Raw genomic sequence first — 22,232 nt, forward strand, 5'->3', positions numbered from 1 at the left:
GCTTTACATAACAATGACCAGCAGGACCCAAAAAGTACTTAACATATTCCCATGATAATGCAAATAGTGGGCTTGATTCACAAAGGTAAACTTACACTTTTGTGTAAGATCACGTTTTTTTGGAATTCACAAAACTGCATTGGGGTGGAGAAGTCCTCACGTAAAAAGATAGGCACGTTGTATCTTTTAATGTGCGGAGTTCTCCACCCTGACTGCCGAGTCTCCTCACTCGTAAACATGCGATTAAAATGCAGTTTTGTGAATTACAAACAAATGTAAAATTACACAAAAGTGTAAGTTTACCTTTGTGAATCAAGCCCACTATTTGCATTATCATGGGAATGTGGGGATTCTTGACTGTGAAGAGATCCCAAACTTTCTTGCCAATCAAGCCAATATCTTGGGAACTTGTACAGTTGTACGGTCCTTCCTTTATCCATTAGAGTCTGTCTGACAGGTGATAAAAGATGCATAGTTATTTTTGCTTAGTTTGAATAATGTGGTTGAACAGTCTTACAAGGCATAAATTAATGTGGCATAGCTTAGGTTGTAGTAAGTATTCTTTCCACTTTATTTTATGTCACATTTTGGGATCAGTCCCTTTTTAATTTTCACAAAGCAGGTCATCTGCAATCCCCTGCAAAGGAGCATTTTGCAATGCAACATGTTAGCACATATGTCACATCGCAAAACTATAGGCTGGTAGTAAAATATTGATGCACCATTTACACCCACTATTCACAGCCTGCTTATTCATACGCCAGATCATAAGACTCTTGAATAAACACATATATGCAAGCAAAATGTGCTCACCCTCTTCAAAAGTACATCTGAAAGCAAGGATTCTGCTAGCTTTATATAAATATATATATAAAAATTCTTGGGTAATAACTAGAGTACACACCATCTTTCCCGCAGTTCAAGAAGTTACATTTGGGCGCAGACATGGAACCCGAGTCACAAAGGTGTATAGTTACTCCCACAGCTAGACGTAGCTCTCCAATTGCTTGCTATTCACCATTCCCGAATGGGAAATTACAGCTAGGGGCAGCCTTCCAGGTCGCCACTGCCTCAAATCAGAATTCCTGAACGTATAGTTACTACCAGTGACTTTTCACCTATTGGTGGAGATTTCCACCACCAATGTAGAGATGTCCCCTCAGGAAAATAAAGGGAAAATTATAATAGTTTATTATTCTTTAAAATAATAAAACTATTTTAAAGTATAATTTCAATTTCAATTTACACTGTAACAATAAATGCTGCCAATGGGGGTGGGGGGAGAATCAAAAGACGCAATACAATTGCGTTCTGTTTTTTTCTAATTTATTTACTCATAGCACAACATTCATTTTGTTTCAATAAGTCAAGAACAATCATTTGGTTTGACACAATTCATATAATATATAATTTAAATGTAAATGTGTTTAATTAAATGTGTATCAATTAATGAAATATTTAAATATGATGATCAAATGCATACATTTTCATTTTTAAACAATTGAAATTATTCACGCTCCCTACATTTTTTGTTTGTATTTAATACAAAGTGAACTTGGTTTAAAACTTTTAACAGCTTTTTTTATAAAATCATAAAAGTTCATTTAATTTTTAAAATAAAGTTTATTTTTACATTTTGTATCAAATATGAGGATACAAATTAAATCCAACACATATAACCCATATTTATGCCACTTGGGCAAGCATGTTGAAGCGAGATCTCACAAGACCAGAATTGAGTAATCACAGACATGTAATGGGAGAATGATTTATCCAACAGACAGTCCGTGAGACCAGTGATATTGCGACCCAAATGTGTAATATCCCATTATGAAGGCAGCTATTGCTTGTTTCATTTTAAGTATCATGACATGATGTGCAATAAATTGAGTGTAAATGCAACAGTGTCATGATGCAGTATGTGATTTTACATTACTGTACACTCGCCAATATTGATGGATAATATTTGTTGGATTTAATTTGCGTCCTCTCTTTATATTATGGTATGAGTTATGTTTTGTTTTAATTTTCAACTATGTGTTTTTGAAAGTATTGAAATAAATTGACATGTGACACTTAAATAGGGATAATTTGCCATCTCCCTTCAATATTATGGTATGAATTACGTTTTGTTGTCATTTATCTTCTATGTTTTAGCAAGCATTGAACAAAATGACATGTGTAAATTAAGGAACTCAGCCAGATCAATATAACATTTTTATTATTGGCACCATGGAAGTATCTACCTGAAGACCTGTTTCTTTGATCATCACAAGAACCATCTTACATAAAACATCATTGTAACATTGTTTATACTAGTTCATTATTTATGTTACTGCATGATTCATCCATGTATTGTTTGAGAAAGGCACTGTTGCACCATAATGCGTCACAAACAAACTCCACTATCCAATGCACTCTGGAGTATGGGCATCCTTCATTTGGTGAAAGAGAATCTGTTACATTAGATGGGGCAGAACCGATCTGTCTTGCAGCAACTCACTGATGGTCTAGCCCCTCCTGCTGCAACATGGAGCAGTCTCATATACATATAAATACATGTCTCTGCACAGCACTGCCAGAAAAACATCTGTGACTTAAGTGCTGGTGATACACGTTACAGTATTTTATTGGGATACTGATGCAACACATTTCGGCTCATCCATGTGGGCCCTGTTCATGGATGGGTACCAATTTTTCTTCATGTGCATAAATACAAGGTGAAGTGCAAAACATCGAAGACAAACTACACAGTACTCTTTTTATAAGTTTCTATAAACAACTTAACATCACCCAAAATTGATTCTATCAGACAATTCTTCATGTTCAAAGCAATATGATGTTACATAAATATGACAGATGAATATGAAATGATATCAGAAATACCTAAATTAATTTTGCCCCGATCAGATTGTCAAAAGGTGAAAAATAAGGGAAATAGGAAGATATTACTCTCCATACATTTCAGTACTTATTACAGTCAATATCTCGCCTCAATGGGCATACTCCAATCCAAATTGATGGCGCATCAACATCATTATCCTGAACCCCTTTCAGCCATACATTACTGAAAAAATGTGGGTTATTAGTTGAGGAGGTGAGAACCCTTCTTAAGCAACAACCACAATCCTTGTCAAGGTGAACCACAAAAGTCACTAAATGATTCTGCACATAACCCTCTGGTAGCTTGGCACGAAGCAGTCTGGCATAACCTAGAGACAATGTGTGAAGTATTTTTGCAGCACACAAACAGTAATAATGTAAAAAGTCAACACAAAAGAATTCCAAACCACTTTGGAAAAATAGTACATTTTATTTAATAAAATGATACCAATATGACAGAAAATAACTAGTAGAACTGGATATATGCAATTTTAAAGATATAGGTAGATATAGCGCATAAAAACACAAAGTGGCCTTTGTGGTCATCTGGTTGTCCTGGACCGGGAAAAAGTCACAAGTTTAGGTTGACCATAATGCAGTGTGGGCGGGATACTGGGAGCAGGATAGTCCAGCTGAGAAAAGTTACCTTCTCAAAGTATGGCACAAAGAGTCCTGTTTGTAGGTGGAGGAGGCCGCATGGAGCAGGTAGAGCATTGTGGATGATTGTCGCTGTATCGCGAAGATCAGGTTGGGGGTCGCAGACGGCCATTGCTGGAGCTTTGCATTGGTGGTCACCGAGGGCTGTCGTTGCTGTAGCAACAAGAGTAGATCTTGCATGGTCGGTTGTCGCTGACAGTCGTTTTATTGGGAAGTGTTGGGTTCACTGGAGCTTTGTGTTTGCGGTCTTTGTGGGCGGCAGTGTCTTGGCGTGAATGGGTCCATTTTTGGTAGAGTCAAAAACTTCAGGATTTCTCCTTTTTTTCCAGAGAAGTGCAATCTGATGCCAGCCAAGGGAGCAGGACTTGAGACAACAACTCTTCATGATCAGGGACTCACTCAAGCAGATACCAGTAGGGATCAGGCAGGTTCAGTTGTAAGTCCAAACAAGTAGAGCTAAAGTAGATCAGCTTGGAAGTTGCAGGGAGGCCTCTGTAGCTTGTTGTGTCCCTGTAGCTCAAAACAGGAGGTCACTAAACTGACCCTATGAGTCAGTCAGTAAGCATGGAATAAAGTGAGCAGGTCCAGTGTTCCTCTTCAAGAAGCAGGGCAGCCTGAAGCAGCATGGCAGTCCTCTGAAGAACATGCAAGCCTCAAGCAGCACAGTAGTCCTCTGGAAGCAGTAGGGAAGTCCTCTGAGGAACAAGGCAGGCCTCAAGCAGCAAGGCAGTACTCTGGAGTCCAAGGCAGTCCTTCCTCTGTAGCCCATGGTCCAGGAGTATATAGGAGAGGTGGTTTAGGAGGTCCATAATGTATACCTGGTAACAGACTTTCTAGTGGGATTGACATCCAGACTACCTCCTGCTTATGGCTCTGGAACGTTCTTCCCTTCCCCTGTTAAGGCTTCAAGCAGTCTAGGTGAAAAAAGCTAGTGTCAGTCCCTTTGTGTGTGTGCTGGAGACAGCCATTTGAAATGTAAATAGGGCACGGAACAGCTTCACTTCTCTCATCTTGACAGGATGGGCCACCCTGCCAAAACCTAGCATCCCTTTGTCTCACTGTCTCACAAAGGCTATTGTCCAAGCTATTCACAGTCATGTGACCCAGGACACAAATGGTAATGATAAGAAAATGCCAACTTTCTAAAAGTGTCATTTTCAGAACTGTGACTTAAAATCCGGCTTTACCATTAAAGAGTATTTTGAATTACAATTTACTTGTGTCCAAACCTGAAGTTCCTATTTGTTGTCTATCAAAAGATAGCACTTATTGACTATAGTAAGGTAACCCAATGCTATCCAAACACATTTAGGAGATTTTCACTCCCAGAATATGTAAAAGTCAGAAATACATGTCCTACTTTTTAAATACAATCCAGTCTGTCCTCTGGACAGTTTAGGGTCTATGTTACGGGTGATTTATATGTTTTAAAAAGGAACGTTCAGGCCTGACAAAAGGTTTATTTTGCCAGGTCAAATTAGCTGTTTAAAGCTCCACTACAGGCTACAATTGCAGGCCTAAGGCATGCTTTAAAGATCTACTTAAGAGGGTGGCACAATGAGTGGTGCAGGCCCACTAGTAACATTTAATTTACAGACCCTGGGTACAGGTAGTACCATATACAAAGGACTTATAAGTAAATTAATTATGCCAATATAATGTAAGCCATTTTTATCATATTTTAAGCTGAGAGCACACAAACCTTAGCACTGGTTAGCAGTGGTAGAGTTTGCAGAGTTTTTAAAGCTAACACAAATGGCTTCAAAATACAGAAGGGGTGAAGGCAAAACATTTGGTGGTGACACTGCAGAGAGAGCCAAATTCCTTCAATTACTATTATTGTGTAGCTCATTTTCCTTAAAAGTGCTATTTAAAAAAAATGGGAACAACACAAAAGCTTTCCTCAAAAATTACCTACACAAGACAAAAGGAAGGAAAAACACAAAAATACCATAAAAATACTGAATCACATGTTTTTCATAATCGATTCCTCATTCAAATTGAGCACAGCAGGTTCAAATGTTTCTAAATTTATAATATAGCAAGATTCAAGTCTATGTAGGTGTTGGCATCTATCGTCACCTCTACTCTCCACCCATGTTCTTCAACACTGTCCAGACCAAAAAACATCAATTTGGTCCCGTCCCCTTCATGGCATTTTTCAAAAGGGCTGCTACTTCGAGTTACACTTATCACATTTTTGAGGCACCCTTGCTCCACTCAAGGTGACACAAGGGTGACACAAAACCTAGATGATATTTACCAAGCCATGCATGGCCAACTGCTGTGGCCCTGCAGTACTTTGTATATCGCGAGTGAGACAAGGAAGTGCAAAGTGCTGCCTTTCGTTACTCCATGGGTGGAGTGTGGGTGTTGCGAGACATCCCCCTGTGGATTTTGGTGCATTCCCAGATTTACCATTAGTGGTAGAGCTGGGAATTAATCGAAATGCTATGCCAACTCATGGGAGGTGTAACAAGGAGAAATATCTTTACTCCTCATTGTTTTCTTTTCCTACGTGTGCTGCATCCAGCAGCACACACAGAAAGAGTAAAACGCCTCAAAGGACTGTTTTTCGGCAGAAAGGTGCCCTTTCCTGGACAAAAGCAATCCTGCCTACAATGCAGGCACCTTTGCACCATGATTCAAGGGTGCCTGTATTGGTATTAGGCAGTACATAGTGCACCATCACAAGGAGAGAACAGGAATGTGCCATTTAATGTTAAATATGGTGCATTCCTGCCTTCTCCTAGTCATGCCACACAGTGCAGCAAGGTGTCTCGCTGTGCTGCATTGGGTGACGTTTGGAAAAATGTGCCTGTTGGTATTTTGAGTCTTTGTTGGTAATAGCACAAATGTTCACCAGGATCTGTTACTTCACCTGAAATATAATATTTCCCTCACAACATTTTCTACACAGGCATTCCATACAAAGCACAAATAACATAGTCAGTTTTACATGAGTTTTTTATGCTCCATAATTTAGGCTCATGTGGGATGTCATATTTGGATTTCTGTCGGCTGTGTCAACATGCCTTGCATTTTATACATGAACAAAATACTGCCGGTTTGCCTCATAACCACGTTCTCATTTTAGAACCTGGGTCAAAATGGCCTCTCATCAAATAGTTCCTCAGGCTCTTGCTTTTCCTGTATATTGAACTGTGGCTTCGTCCTACTGTTGTGCTAATAGTTTTCTTATTACTCAAAACATCCAAATTTTAGTGAGTATTTTACTTACCAGCTCCTATTGGCTAATAAACGTGGTGATTACGCTGATTTTATCTACATCATCACCCTTCTTATCTAATGCTGGAGAAATTTACATATCTGGCTGTTTTGCACATAAAGTCATCTCCAGTACCCATTTTGATTTTCTCCATTGCAGTACATAATACTTCCCAGGGATACCCTTTCTCTGAAAAACTATCCAGTATTTCAGCCTGTGCGTCATGGAACTTTTCCTCAGAGATCGAGGTACACTTAAGTCTGGCTATCTCTCCAAATGGGATATTCCTTTTGACTCATTGGTGGTCGAACCAAATTTCCTGTGTTCTGTTTCCTAAACAAGAAAGTTACTAAGATATTATATTTTAGCTCTAGTCTTTATGACCGGGAAATCCTTTAAGCTCTTACTTTGTGTCATTGTGACCTTGATATTTAGGGCATTTTCATTTAAGAGTGAGACAAAATCAATAGTTTCTTAATAGTGGCTTTCCATATAAAAAATTGTCATCTATGTAGCGTAGCCACATACTGACCTTCAAGGTATAATCACTGATCATTGGATCAATGGACAATTGTTCCTCCCACAAACCCCATTTTTTAGTTATGCACATGAAAGAAAAATGTCGCCTACCTGTGAACAACGCTCGCCAAGCCGAAACGCCCCTGGCCTGTATGGCAATAAAATATTTAAACGGCTATAGCTAACACCTGTGTCTCAGAGGTATTTCTGGAAGGCAGAGTGATTTATGTATTTACGGGGCACTCATACCGGTACTGAGAGAGAGAGATAGATAGATAGATAGATAGATAGATAGATAGATAGATAGATAGATAGATAGATAGATAGATAGATAGATAGATAGATACTGTTATGGCGGTGGTAATTTAGAAGTGTATTTTTTAAAACTGCATTTGTCTTACTCTTTTATGGGGGTGTGGTTTGTTTTAGCACATCCTTCCCAATCCCCTTTCTTCCTAAGACCCCTCCCCTTTAATAATAAATATTTCTCATTTACCCACCCCTTTACCTTCTATATTTACTTCTAAAACATACCTTGGCACAGATGTAAGTTTATGAATGTAATTTTGTAGTATTACTTTAAAATCTACACAATTTATTTTGTGACTCAGGCCCTGGATTTGGTGGACGCATATGATTGTTTGACATTCAATGTGCAATACAATTCTGAAAGCAGTTTACGCAGATAGACATTTGAGGTACTTTTCAACAAATTGTGGTTACTAAGAACATGCCTGCGCTACTGGTTTTACCAATATCTACGGTTTCAACACAGACTACAAGACTGCTGTTTTAAAGGCAATGCAGTAAACCGCCAGGGAACTGTTTGCGTTTTCCAAGTGGCACAGTATATGTTACAGATAATTTCGGTGTAGCCAAGTTGTATTACTGTTATGATGACGATGAAAACTTAAGTTACAACCTAGCTTTAGATCCACATCACCTTAAAGAATATGCTATGGGGTAAATGACCACAGGCTATATCTGAGATGTACTGCAATGGTGTGCTCTAACGCTATAGTGATTACCAGGATAGCATAAACCGCAGGGTTGCTCCTTGTACCTTCTACACAGTCAATCATATGCACTCGATATAATTCTGAATATGAGCAGTTTGCTGCTCTCACAAAGAAGGTATGCGTGAGAGTCATTTACCCACCGCGTTATCTTTGTACACCGAGGTGTTTATTTAAAGCTAGTTACAATACATGCGGCAGCCTTTGGAAGTGAAGTACTATTCAGATACAAGGAGTGCTTTTCTGGAAAGAAGACATTTGCTAAGGAGTTATTTAGAAGAGACAATTTGCATACAAAGTGACTAATTTTATTGCCAATCTCTATGAATGTGCGTTCCAGGCAATTGAGAGAAAGCCTGCAACCGAGCTGCCTTTAACAGGCACGCTTGAGTTAGCACAATAGTTCTTAACAATTAGTCTTGTGAAATCCGCTAAATTACTTCTGAAAGCCGGGACCCTAGCCTAGACAATTTCTGTGATTAAAATCTCAAAACAATAATACAAATACACAAGTATAACTCAAACAAATGAACAGATTACGAAATGTTTTATTTAATTCCCAAATCAAAAAATACAAAAATCTGAAATTTTAATAGCAAGGACTGAGCACTTCAATATTTGGTTGTATTTCTAGAAGACATAGGCATATGCTACAGTCTAACATCTGGCTTTGTCTTCTTTACTCCTAATGCATGTTTTTTTGCAAACCAGTCGTTCAAATGAGGCCACCAATCACCCATACTAGATTATGTTTGTTGTACTTGTGCTGCTCCCATGAATCAAGCTAAGGATACAAACTTAATTTTTATGCTCCAATTTAGAGTTTTTACGTTTATAGAGCATTTTAAAATGTTCCAAATTACTTTTACTTTAAATTAAAAACACACACCACACACACAAGATACATATTATTAGTTATAGCGAGAACCTAGTTACCATGGGAAGAGGGTGTTTTGGTTTACTAACAACTTTGGCAGTGTTTTACAAACCTTTATGAAATTTCCCAAAAATATGTTCATCCTCCTTCCTGGACAGTTTCGGGGTGAGCGGTCAAGTGATGGCTGAGGAAAAAGGGGCTCCGAAATCCAATTTCCCTATGCAATTTTCCATAGGAATATTGAACAGTGATACAGAGAAAAGGGCTGAACAGGGATTACAGGAAATTTGCAGAACGCATGCATTTTGTGATTTGGTGTAAATCTGTTTAATAGTTTTTTGAGAAATTAAGTTTAAAAAACTTTTGTATATCAGGATGTTTAGGTTTGTGGGAGGTTTGCAAGAGTCCTTCAATCAAGCATCTTCAATTAACAGAGTGATCAGATAGGCCGAGGGGGCTTTTTTTCCTGTTGGACGTCCTGTGGGGGCAAAAGGCTCTTGTGCACTCCTGCAGGAGTACAACCTCTGATAGACTGACTGCAACATGAAGAGAAATGTTGTGGCTGCCATTTCAAGACGTAAGGACTTGGTCCCTCTGTCCTGAAGTTTTAAAAAAAACGTAAGGCATATTGTGGTAGAGTGGGGTATCCTGCCCACCTGGAACTTGTGGGGGGGTCCCAGAGCGCCCACCGGGCCAAAGTTTAAAAAAATGTTTTTGTGTGTTTCCATGATCCTGTGGGTGGCCTGCTGGAGCCAGTGTGGCCCCCTTAACTCCTGTTGCAGTCTTATGCACAGTACAGGGACCACGCTGCATCCCACAAGTCTGGTGGGCTCAGACATTTTTTTTAAAGGAAGAGGTGGGTCATGAGTGTCTTCGGTGGGTTTCTGCAAACAGGGGAAGGTCATGCATGGTGGGGTTAGGGGGGTTGACAGCATGCAATGGAGATTAGGACCAGGGCCTGACTGCAGGCTAAGCCCTGTGGGCTAACCTATGCTGTGCACAATGTGAGGTTGGCTGCCTGTGGGTAGTTGGGAGCAGGGCCTGGCAATAGGCTACGCCCTGCAGCCAATCCCACGCTATGCATGTGCCAAGGTCGTGTGCAGTGGGGGTGTTGGCCTTACATATGTTAATAAAATATTACTTTAACTGAAAACAACCTAGAAATCCCTGAAAAATACTATGGTTAAAGTGACATTATAGTTAGGTATGGTAAAAATATCTTTCTTTGCATTACAAACCTCAGAAATTCACTGAAAAACACACAGGTTAAAGTTATATCATAGTTAGGTGAAAATGCCTGTGTAATTGTAACATTTTAAACTAAAAACAACACTAAAATTCAACAGATTTAGTTATTTGAAGTGACTATACTTCATGCCTCCTCAAAGCACTGCTTATGGCTTCACATATTACAACAGTCATGACACATCATTGTAAACATTACTGCTTATGGCCTCACATATTACAACAGTCATGACAAATCTGATAACAACTGAACTGACATCATTGATGGCAGCACTGTGCAAGGCGGGGGCGCGAGTCACATTATCTTAAACCTTGAGCTATGATATTGGACAATACATGTGCAAGGACCAGATAAGTATTTTACCCTTCTTCCATTATCCTTTCATGTCCTTTCTTACACATGATGTATAATTGAATTTTATTTGGAAGCAAGTATATAAATAGACTGGTATACAGATATCTTTGTGTGAGGTAATGTAAGCTTAATTTATGCTTCTCACATCCACCAGCACAAGTTTATGATGATTCTATATTTGCATGCACAGTAAGATTAATAACATTCCTTCTATACTTACCGAATTGTTCCACTGAATAATACTGGATCTTGAAGAATAATGGAGAGCCGGGATCTCAGTGTCTGTAATGGCAGTTTAGCAATGTCTATGCCATCAATGATAATTCTTCCTAAATAAAACAGCATCACAAATGTGAAGAATTTTTTTTACTGGGGACATTTGTTCATAATATATCATACAACCTATTTTAGCACTAATCTGCCATGAAATCAAAGAACAGTACCACACTGAGAGACAGATTATGAGTGCCATAGATGTGTAGTTGTTATCTATTGTACCTGTTAAAAATATGACTTTCCTCCTACCCTCCCTAGGGTTCAGAATTGATCTGGTGCGATCAATAGTGCCTAGTCCGACTTTTTAGAGAATAACATACATATTTTGGTTCTTACTGCCCTTTTGCCCTATAAAATTCTGGCAGATATGAGCTGCCAACATTCAACAGATGGTGGGTGGAATATGAACTTTATTTCCTTGCAACTTGTGATTCTTATATATATGAAAATAGGGATATATACATGGGTTAACTGTGGCAATCAGGACCTTAATGTTTGTGCCAAGTTGTTTCTTCTGAGGACATTTTAGCCCTAATGAATGATTCTTGTCAAAACGACTGAATCCTAAATATCAAATCATTTAACTGTAGCATGATAGATTGCCTACAGAAGCAGGAAAGGGTCAGTCAGAAATGGAATAAAATACAATGACCTACAAATCTTAAAGATTGTATTTTATTTCATTAGTTGAAAATGTTGGTTACATCCCTAGACATTTGTGGCTGGAAGAAAGGAAAGAAAAAGGAAATGTGAATTTCTGAATGAGGGCTGGGTGGGGCTTGAGGGGGCTGGAGAGAGCAGGGGTTTGTGCACTATAAGTGCACATGTGTGTTTGGCCGGCCATGCTCGGCTGGCCAAATAGACATACACACTTTGCATTTCTCCACCCGGCTGTATTTCACAGCTGGAAGGAGAAAGTGCACAGGGTCCTATTTCCTCTGTGGGTGCCAAAGCTGGGCACTCACACCAATCACAGCACTGTCATGCTGGTGACAGAAGCATCGTGATTGGAGGGGAGTCTGGAAGCCTATATGCCATAGGAAAGAGGTAAGTGTTTTTTTTTCTTTCTTTTGTTTGTTTATTCCCCCCCATGCTCACCGCCCTCATTCAGTGGCAGCTGCCACTGTTTGACACTTATAAAAACCTGATGTTGTGGAAAAATAATCTTTAGGCAAAAGAAGGCCCTGGAAGCTAGAGAGAGGGTGAAGAAAGATATGGTTTGGGAGGACCCCTAGTTTCATCAGTTGCAAAGACAGGTAACAGATCTGGGCATTCATGATAGGGAAGAAATGTGAAGCCAAAGGCCAAAAAATGGTTTGGAGTATAGAATCTCTATATTGCGGTCTAAAAATGCACAAGCAATGAACCCTACAACCCAAAGATGGGCATTGAATCCCAAGAAGAAGGAATGGAGAATTGAAAAAGTGGGTTACTGGTGGAGGGGGTGAAATCCTACTCAAGCAGCAACCAAAATTCCTGTCATTGTGATGTCACAAGAAAACCCCAAATTAACCTGTGCTTAACCTTTGTGTAGCTTGGTACAAAGCAGTCAGGCTTAGCATAGATTAATTATGTAAAGTATTTAAGCAGCAATTCAAACAGTATAAAAGTGAAAACACAAGACAAGAAAAATCTCACACCAATTTAGAAAAATAGAGTAAAATTGAATAGATCATTTGAGAGCAAAATTACAAAAATCCAATCAGTAGAACTGGGATATGCAACTTTAAAGATTTAAGTGAAAAGAGTGCCCAAAAGAGCAAAGCACTAACTGTAGTTATCTGGTAGTGACCAGAACAAAGTCACAAGTACAGACCGACTGCGATGGGGCGTGGGCCAGATACAGGAACCCAGCTGGACTCACTGAACAAAGTACCTTACATCCTGGTTGTGCAGAGCTGCAGGATCCCATGTTGAGGATGCATGGTGCTGTGGCAGTTCTGGTGTTCTGCGGGGTGATGATGCAAGGTCCTGTGTTGAGTATGCATCGTGCAGCAGCAGTTCCGAGGAGCTGTAGAGGAGGCTTGCAATGCGAGATCCTGTGTTTGTTGTGGCTTCACTTTGGCACCTTTCATGGGCATGCACATTTTAGCTTACGCCTGTGGCCTGGGTCCTTTTGCCTAGTTACATGCTTAATTTCATCAATTCGTTTTAATTCCTTTTAGCATAACTGTTTTATAGCGGGAATGTTTTCTTTTTTAAATCAGCTGCCAACAAATTAAAGGATCCACCATCAAACACCCACTGCAGACACTGCAGACACCCCTCTTAGTTTAAGCCAAACCACTACAATGTGTGTACCTGAACACACATTGAGTGCAGTCCCTTACAACTTGATGATGCATACAAATACATATTAGCTGCTGTTGACTTATGCTCCAGATTTCTGTGGGTATGGCCACAATGATCAGCTGATGCTTGAAGTGTTATTAAAGATTTGCAAGCCTTCATCAGGACATATGCTGTTGCAGCATTCCACTCATACCAAGGGCCTGCTTTTGCACGTAATAGACTTAAAGCAATCCTTAACAGTGAGAGCATTAAGTTCTGGTCATAGTTGGCTTCATCACCTATATGGGGTGCAGAAAGCACGAAACAATCTGCCCAGAAGATCCCTTGGAGGACGTACCCCTTAGGAAGGTCTTAATTGGGATACCTATGTATGTCCCAGGTCTTGATGATCCCGGCGCGGTGGTGGCAGAAAGAACCTTTGACATATATTGTCACTGTTTTACAGGAAACACCGCAATTCCATGATGAAAATTCATCTACATATGCCACCAGATTGGGAATGAGGGATTTGTCCACAACATCTCCCAGCTGCATTCCTAAAGCTGGGGATCTAGGGCATGAAAACAATGTTGTAAAGAAGAAGTTTGGACCATCATAAATAGCAACGGCTCCAGTTTTGGATGTACACAGTACCAGCACTGTCATTCTTTCACCGCTACCTGTTTTTAAAGAAAAACGCTTTGTTTCAATTGACAACATCAAATTGCACCATGTGACTGATCCTGCACAGTAGACCAAGAGGATTCCTGGGTAGTTCCTTTGCCTCTTTCCCTATCCCACAAGATATACCTCTTCACTCAACAATGCTTCAACACCCAACATTGCTACAATTGTCTTCCCTAGCTTCAGGAGGGTGGGGAATTAACTTTTGTTAATTCCTTTCACCACTTCATCAACAAGAATTGCCCAAGATGTAGATCTCTACTATATCAATGCAACACAAACAGATGGCATTGTTTATTAGGAACCACCACTATTAAGTACAGCTACCAGTTCTGCACCGGCTCCAGTTTTTGCAAACTGCTTCTGGTTACTTCGCCAACACTGAAGGCTTTTCTTCAAACTCTTCAGCATCCGCAGCTGCACCTGTATCAAGAACATGTAAGCTTTTCAACTGGCTTAAAAACAATATTTTGGTTTGTCCATGGTACTATGTATAGATACTACTGACCCTGCTTGTCTTTCTGCTTTGAATTGGTTTTGTCATTGTTTTCCTTCTGCTGATACATGGTCACTATTTTCTTGAACACTCTGCTGTTGAACTGGTGGATAAGGTTTGAACACCTTACCTATCATCACATTAGGTCCGAAGAGACTTATCCCTTGTAAATAAATCAGCTGTTACAATTACTGATGGTATTGTTTGGGATAAAGTACCATACAATATATTTGGTCCTACTGAAGTAATTCAAATTTCATATATTTACAAAGTATCTATGAATTATGTTATTACACCGGGGGTTGTTTCGGATGACTGGGATCTGAAAACAGTTAATTCTAAGCTTTCTGAGCTTGAATATTACACTGTATTTGAAAGTGAAGATATTGACAACTGTGAATTATGGGGAAATGTTCTGTTTTCATCATTATGGACATTTGTTTCTGCACCTAGCTGGTGCCCCAAGATTAGTTTATAACTACACAAAATGGGAACATTACCCAACTCCCCCTGTGAGGAGTTCTTCAACATAAGTAGAAAAGTTTGTATCTTTCACTGGGTGTGATGCTATGAATGCTGAGTCATGTTATTTCAAATTTCCTCCCTCTAAAGAGAGGAAAATATTGCCAGCTGACACCAAATTGATTTATTTGGATTTCTTTGTTTCCCAGCTGGCTGTTGAAGGCTATGAATTTTGGAAGTAAACGATTGATTTAAAGAATGTGTGGGGAACACGAGATTGGCAAATACAGGATAAGGAAGCTTTATTTAGAGCATGCCTTATTCCTTTACAAATTATATTTTTGGACGACACTGTGAAGCAAACAACCTGCCTTGGGTTAGCAAACATTAAAGAACTGAAAGCACCCAGTATTCCCACATTTGGAAAATTTTACATTTGGCAAAAGCTTTTAAATGTCATCAAACAATAGCTCAATAGTTGAGTTCAGAATGGTACCTTTAAATCATCACTTTCACATCCCTATAGATGGTCATTATAGGCAGTGGACATAAACAGATGTCATGCATGTTTTGTAAAGTACTCACAGGGTTTTCGAGTGAGCTGACTGGGCCCTTGTTATATCACCGCACAGCACTCAAGTATTGTCAAAACATATAGGCCCTCATTATGACATTGGCGGTAAGTCCCGCTTACTACCATGCCGACTGCGGCCAACATACCGCAGGCGCGCCGGTTTACCGCTACCCATATTGTGACCCACACATAGCAATCTGTCACTATACAGACACACACACAAGTCCGCCAGCCCAAAGGTCAGTGATAAACAGGCGGTATCCAAACCCACACCGTTACACCAACAGAACTACGCCCCAAATATTATGACCCACGAATCACCGCTGTGGACATTCAACCGCAGTAAACCATTGGCGATACATACCGCTGTGCTCAAAATACACACACACATACAAAAGAACACTACATTGGACAATTCAAACTACACACACCTGACACCCATACACACACCACACCCACACCACTATAAAACACACACACACATTACCCACAACCCTTTATGACTAACAAAAATTTACAACTGAGCGAGAGACACACCATGAGAACCCACAGAACCAGAGCCACAGAACACCATCACCCATACACCATCCACACACCTCACAGCACACACCCCAACACATCACCCACACACCCTCACACATACCACTCACACTACACCCATGGCACCACAAAGACACCCCAGGTCCTCAGAGGAGGAGCTAAGGGTCATGGTGGAGGAAATCATCTGGGTAGAGCCATAGCTATTCGGATCACAGGTGCAGCAGACATCCATTGCTAGGAAGATGGAGCTATGGCAGAGAATCATGGACAGTGTCAACACCGTGGGACAGCACCCCAGAACAAGGGACGTCATCAGGAAGAGGTGGAACGACCTACGGGGGAAGGTGCGTTCCATGGTTTCAAGACACCAGATAGCTGTACAGAGGACTGGCGGTGGACCCCCACCTCCTCTCCCACAACTAACAACATAGGAGTAGCAGGGTCTTGGCAATACTGCATCCTGAGGGCCTGGCAGGAGTAGCAGGAGGACTGGACTCTAGTAAGTCAGCTCTTTACTACTATCACCCCCCTACCTGCATGCTATCACATTCCCCCACCCCTACCCTCACCCCCATCACTCCACCACCTCACACATAACCCACCATCACATCCCACCCATCCCAATACCAAGCCCTGTATGCAACACCAGTGCATGGACCCCCATCACAGACCTGCATGGACACCCATCACTAAAGCATGCACATTAGCGAGAATCACCTAGCCCACATAATCACTACTCACACAAGGTAAGGCTGACAGGGCAATCACAACCATACAGGGCAACACACCCATACACAAGATGTCACACGCAGAAACTATAACACTGCATTTACATCCCCACAGGTCCCCACCCAACGTCAACAGAGAGGAGGTGCCAGCAACATCCAGTCCCCCCTCATAAGAGGCCCACAGTGATGACAGCAGCTCTGCTCGCCTGGATCAGGATGACCAACCTGGCCCATCAGGATTCTCTGGCTCTCCAGACCCTTAGGGCCCACACCATACCCATACACCACCATCCACTGGGTGGGAACCAGGGCTCACCAATTAGCCACACCCAGTGCCTCTGGAGTTGTGCCATCACATATGGGATGCTGCTATTCCTCAGGATATAGGCATCATGCACGGAGCCAGGATACTTTGCATTGACATGGGAGATGTACTGGTCCACCAGGCACACTATCTGCACATTCATCGAGTGAAAGTTCTTTTGATTTCTGAACACCTGTTCATTTCTTCAGGGGGGACAAATGCAATATGTGTACCATCAATTGCCCCAATAATGTTGGGGATATGCCCCATTGCATAGAAGTCAGCTTTCACTGTGGCCAAATCCCCACATGGGGGAAAACTATGTAGCTGTGCATGTGTTTAATCAGGGCAGACAACACTCTGGATAGCACTATTGAGAACATTGGCTGTGACATTCCTGCTGCCAAGCCCACTGTCACTTGGAAGGAGCCAGTTACCAAGAAATGGAGCACAGATAGCACTTGCACAAGAGGGGGGATCCTGGTGGGGTGACGGATAGCAGGTATTAGGTCAGTCTCAAATTAGGCACACAGCTCTGTGATTGTGGCTCTGTCAAATCTATAGGTGAGAATATTGTGTCTGTCCTCCATTGTTGATAAGTCCACCAGCGGTCTGTACACAGGGGGATGTCTCCATCTTCTATTAATCCGCAGCAGTTGTAATCTAGGGGGCAAAACGGGGAGCAGCTGGTCAGTATTCCACATTTCCAAACAGTACACTGCATTGCATGTTGTGACAGTAACAGGATGTTGTTGGATAGGCCCAAATGGTTCCTATATGTACTGTGATGCAGTTAGGTGCCATGGCCTGCCCCCCCTGAAATGGCGTCCTCCTGTCCTGTTTAGAGGGACAAGTGGAAATGAGGTAATTCCGCTGCCGTTGCATGCCGTTGAGGGAGGCAGTAGAGTACCACAGTGCAACTCCTCATTGGTTACCATTGTGCCCTATGGGTTACAGTGGCCAATGGTGATGTACGCCGGTGGTGATGGTACGCACCTCTGCAGACGTGACAGCCATTTTCTATATGTTCACTCACTTGCTACCTGACCTTCAACAGGCTAGGACCTACACTGCAAGTGCTGCTGTGACCTGTGTCTGGGATCAACCATGGCTCGTGTCACTGAGGAAAGGGCCCCTTCCTTCTCCGCTGTGGAGTTGGAGAAACTGGTGGATGGGGTCCTACCACAGTACCAAATGCTGTATGGGCCTCCAGACCAACAGTTGAGTACACTGTGAGCACGATGTAAGGGGCATGGATGCATGGGGTGCTGTGTGTGAGGGCCTCGTGTAGAGGGGGTTGGTGGAAGGGTTCTGGGCAGCGTGCTGCAGGTATGGTGGGCAATGTCTGTGCGTAAGGGGATGGGAGGGCTATGGTGGGCCATGAGTGTAACAGGCCGGACGGTATGACTAATACCTTTTTCTATGTATCTTTTTCTGCAGGTCAGCGCCCATCAGAAAAAGGGTATATGGCGTGCCATCACCAAGGATGTGCGGACCCTGGGGGTCTACGGCAGGCGGAGCACCCACTGTCGCAAACAGTGGGAGGACCTTAGATGCTGGGCAAGGAAGACGGCAGAGGCCCAGCTGGGGTTGGCCTCCCAATGAGGAAGGGGAGCCCATCGAACCCCGACCCCCCTGATGGCCTGCATACTAGCGGTGGCGTATCCGGACGTAGATGGGCACTTGAGGGCATCACAGCAGCCACAAGGGGGTGAGTACAGTTTCATAATATACTACTTGCACGTGGTGGGGTGGTCTCCGCGTGGGGGATGTGGGCCTGTGGGTGCCCCTAGGACAGGCCAAAGATTGCAGGGTAGGTTCCATGTTGGGCAGGGGCTGAAGAACACCACCTCCTAACAAGTTAGTAGGCATCCACTACTGGGCAGGGATCTGTGAGTGTCAGGTATGCTGCTATTGGCGTTAGGTATTCCTGTCCATGGGCTGGTGACTAGCATAGTGACTGGTAGTGCATTGCCTAGTGCGTAGGGCTGTTCCCTGTGTGTGCGTGTGTCATGTACGCCAATGGTGGTGTTGTTGCTGCCCTTGACCAAGTGTATCCTTTGTCTATCCCCCCCTTTTGTTTTGTCATCCTGTTATTATGTGCATTAGCATCATCTGACAGAGGAGGAGAGGCACCAGCGACGGAGGGAGCTGCATCCCACATGGCCATGGAGGCCGAATCCACCAACGGTGAGGGGACCTGTGGGATGGAGGGTGGGGGGAGCACCAAGGCAGAGACAGGAGGGGACAGTTCTGACAGTGATACCTCCTCCAATGGAAGCTCCTTGGTGGTGGCGGGCACCTCTGTGGCCACGCCAACTACAGGTACAGCCGCCACCCTCATACCAGCACCGCCCTCCCAGCAGCCCATCAGCATGTTTCCTGTGCCGGCTCATCCAGGAGGGTGGGCATCTCCTTCGCCCCAGGCACCTCAGTTCCTGCCCCAGTTAGCCCTGCTTCCCTGAGTGAGGAGGCTATTGACCTCCTTTGATCTATCTCTGTTGGACAGTCAACCATAGTGAATGCCATCCAGGGGCTGGCAGGCCATTTGCAACAAACAAATGCATTCCTGGAGGGCATTCACTCTGGCATGGTGGCCCAACAGAGATCAATCCAGGCTCTGGCCACCTCCCTGGTGGCAGGCATTGTCTCTGTCTCTAGCCTCCCCCCTCCAACTTCCTCTACCCAGTCCCATTCCCCTCAATCCCAACCTATCTCCAGCACTCAGTCAGACCAGCATGCAGCCAAGACAACACACAGGAGTGGCTCAAGCAAACACAAGCACCACACATCATCCCACAGGGACTCACACAAACACCATCCAGATGCAGACATACCAACATCCACTGCCTCCACTGTGTCCCTCTCCTCCTCCACTACCCCCATCACCATCACACCTATCACTCCACACCTCTCACTGGCAGTCACCACCTCCACTTCCATGAACACGTCCCCTGTGTTCTCTCCCACTGTGTCAGTGCCCCCTCCTCCCAAAGTACACAAACGCAAGCACTCAGACACCCAACAGCCATCCACCTCACAACAGCATCCAGCCCATGCACCTGCACCCAAACACAGCAGACAAATACCTCCAACAACCACTCCCTCTTCCTCCACTCCCAAACCTTCACCCTCTTCCCGCCCCAGTGTCCCTAAGAACCTTTTCCTCTCCACCGTTGACCTCTTCCTTACCCCTCCCCCCGTCCTTCATGTCGTGCCAGGGTGGTCGGAACCCAGGCTAGTACCTCAGCCACCCAGTCCACGGCCACAGTAGTGTCGGCAGCTACTGCAGGTGGGAGAGGCTCCAGGGAACCAACCATCAGCACTGCCTGCACCAGCTGCCAAGGAGAAGGGCAAGGATGCACCACCAGCTGCCAAGGGAAAGGGCAAGGAGGCACCACTAGCTGCCAAGGGCAATGATGCACCACCAGCTGCCAAGGGGAAGGGCAAGGAGGCACCACCAGCTGCCAAGGGAAGGGCAAGGAGGCATCACCAGCTGCCCAGGGGAAGGGCAGGGATGCACCACCAGCTGCCAAGGGGAAGGGCAAAGGGCCTGCAGGCAGGAAGGACAGGAGGCCTGGTGCTGGGACTGATTCTGAGCCCCCACCACCAATCATAGAGGATCAGCTGTCTGAGGCCGCAGGGGAAGGGTTGGAGCCTCCCCCCATCAATGGCATCCCTGTCACCAGCACCGCCACCAGCACTGCCACCAGCACCACTGCCAGCAGCAGCAGCCCCAGTGGGCAGCCGTCTGAGGCTGCAGGGGATGGGCTGGAGCCTCCCCCCACCACTGCCAGCACCGCCACCAGCACCACTTCCAGCAGCAGCCCCAGTGGGCAGACGTCCGAGGCTGCAGGGGATGGGCTGGAGCATCCCCCACCACTGCCAGCCCCAACACCAGAACCACCACTGCCACCACTGAGCAGCCATCACCGCCGGCGGAAGTGTGTAGTTGTGCTTCCATGGGCTGTAGTGCATCCTGGAGCCTGCAAATCCTGTAGGTGTGACACCCAGGTGAATGACTGTGACCTTGCACTTCCCAAGTGCTGCGTCACAAGGCCCCCTCCAGAACCAGTGGAAGAAGCCATCCACTCACCCCTCCTTGCCAGGATGAAGCACACTGGGCACAAAGACCCCTCCTGAACCAGTGGAAGAAGCCATTCACTCACCCCCTCCTTGCCAGGATGCAGCACACTGGGCAGAAGGCCCCCTGCAGAACCAGTGGAAGAAGCCATCCACTCACCCCATCCTTCCCAGGATGAAGCACACAGGGCACAAGACCCCTCCAGAACCAGTGGAAGAAACCATCCACTCACCCCATCCTTCCCAGGATGAATCACACTGGCCACAAGGCCCCCTCCAGAACCAGTGGAGAAGTGTCCACTAGAGAGACTGTGACCTTGCACTCCCAAGGACCAAGCAGTGGGCAAACCACCCACTTGAGAGACTGTGGCCTTGCACTCCCCAGGACCAAGCAGTGGGCAAACCACCCACTAGAGAGACTGTGGCCTTGCACTCCCCAGGACCAAGAAGTGGGCAAACCACCCACTAGAGAGACTGTGGCCTTGCACTCCCCAGGACCAAGCAGTGGGCAAACCACCCACTTGAGAGACTGTGGCTTTGCACACCCCAGGACCAAGCAGTGGGCAAACCACCCACTTGAGAGACTGTGGCTTTGCACTCCCCAAGACATTGCACAGGGCATGCAGCCCTCTCGGGGACCAGTGGTGTTGTACCATCTTCCTGCTGAGGTGCCCCCCGTTCCCCGTCCCCCTGAGGTTCCTGCCTATTTTTTAACTGATGCACCTGCAGTGTTCTCTCTGTGTTGATGCAGGAGTCAAGTGGGGCCTTGGCCTATGTGATGTGGCCCTGTGGCCCACGGACATTGAGGACTGGGCAGTGTCCCTCCATTTGTAGATATGTATATACTGTTTTCATTTGGAATCACGATTTTCTCGTATTTTATCTTATTACACTCACTTTAATCACTTCCTTTTGTCCTTGCATTATTCCTGAGGGGTACGGGTTGTATATGTAATGTTACAGCATCTGTTTGTGTGTATGGTGTTGGGGGTGGGGGTGTTGTGTGTTGCGTGTGTGTGTCACTCTCTTTTTC

General features: G+C 44.0%; 1 protein-coding gene across 3 annotated transcripts in view; it reads right to left on the reverse strand.

Annotated features, from left to right (window-relative positions):
• The window catches only part of ABCC8 (ATP binding cassette subfamily C member 8), an 848,693-nt gene that overhangs the window by 32,479 nt on the left and 793,982 nt on the right, over positions 1-22,232 (reverse strand). For all 3 annotated transcript variants that reach the window (XM_069223742.1, XM_069223743.1, XM_069223745.1), the window contains one exon: positions 11,002-11,110. In XM_069223742.1, the coding sequence (XP_069079843.1) occupies positions 11,002-11,110 (109 nt within the window). The remainder of the gene's footprint in view (positions 1-11,001; positions 11,111-22,232) is intronic.

The sequence above is a fragment of the Pleurodeles waltl genome, chromosome 3_1 (assembly GCF_031143425.1).
Source record: "Pleurodeles waltl isolate 20211129_DDA chromosome 3_1, aPleWal1.hap1.20221129, whole genome shotgun sequence".
In the NCBI taxonomy this organism is placed as follows: Eukaryota; Metazoa; Chordata; class Amphibia; order Caudata; family Salamandridae; genus Pleurodeles; species Pleurodeles waltl.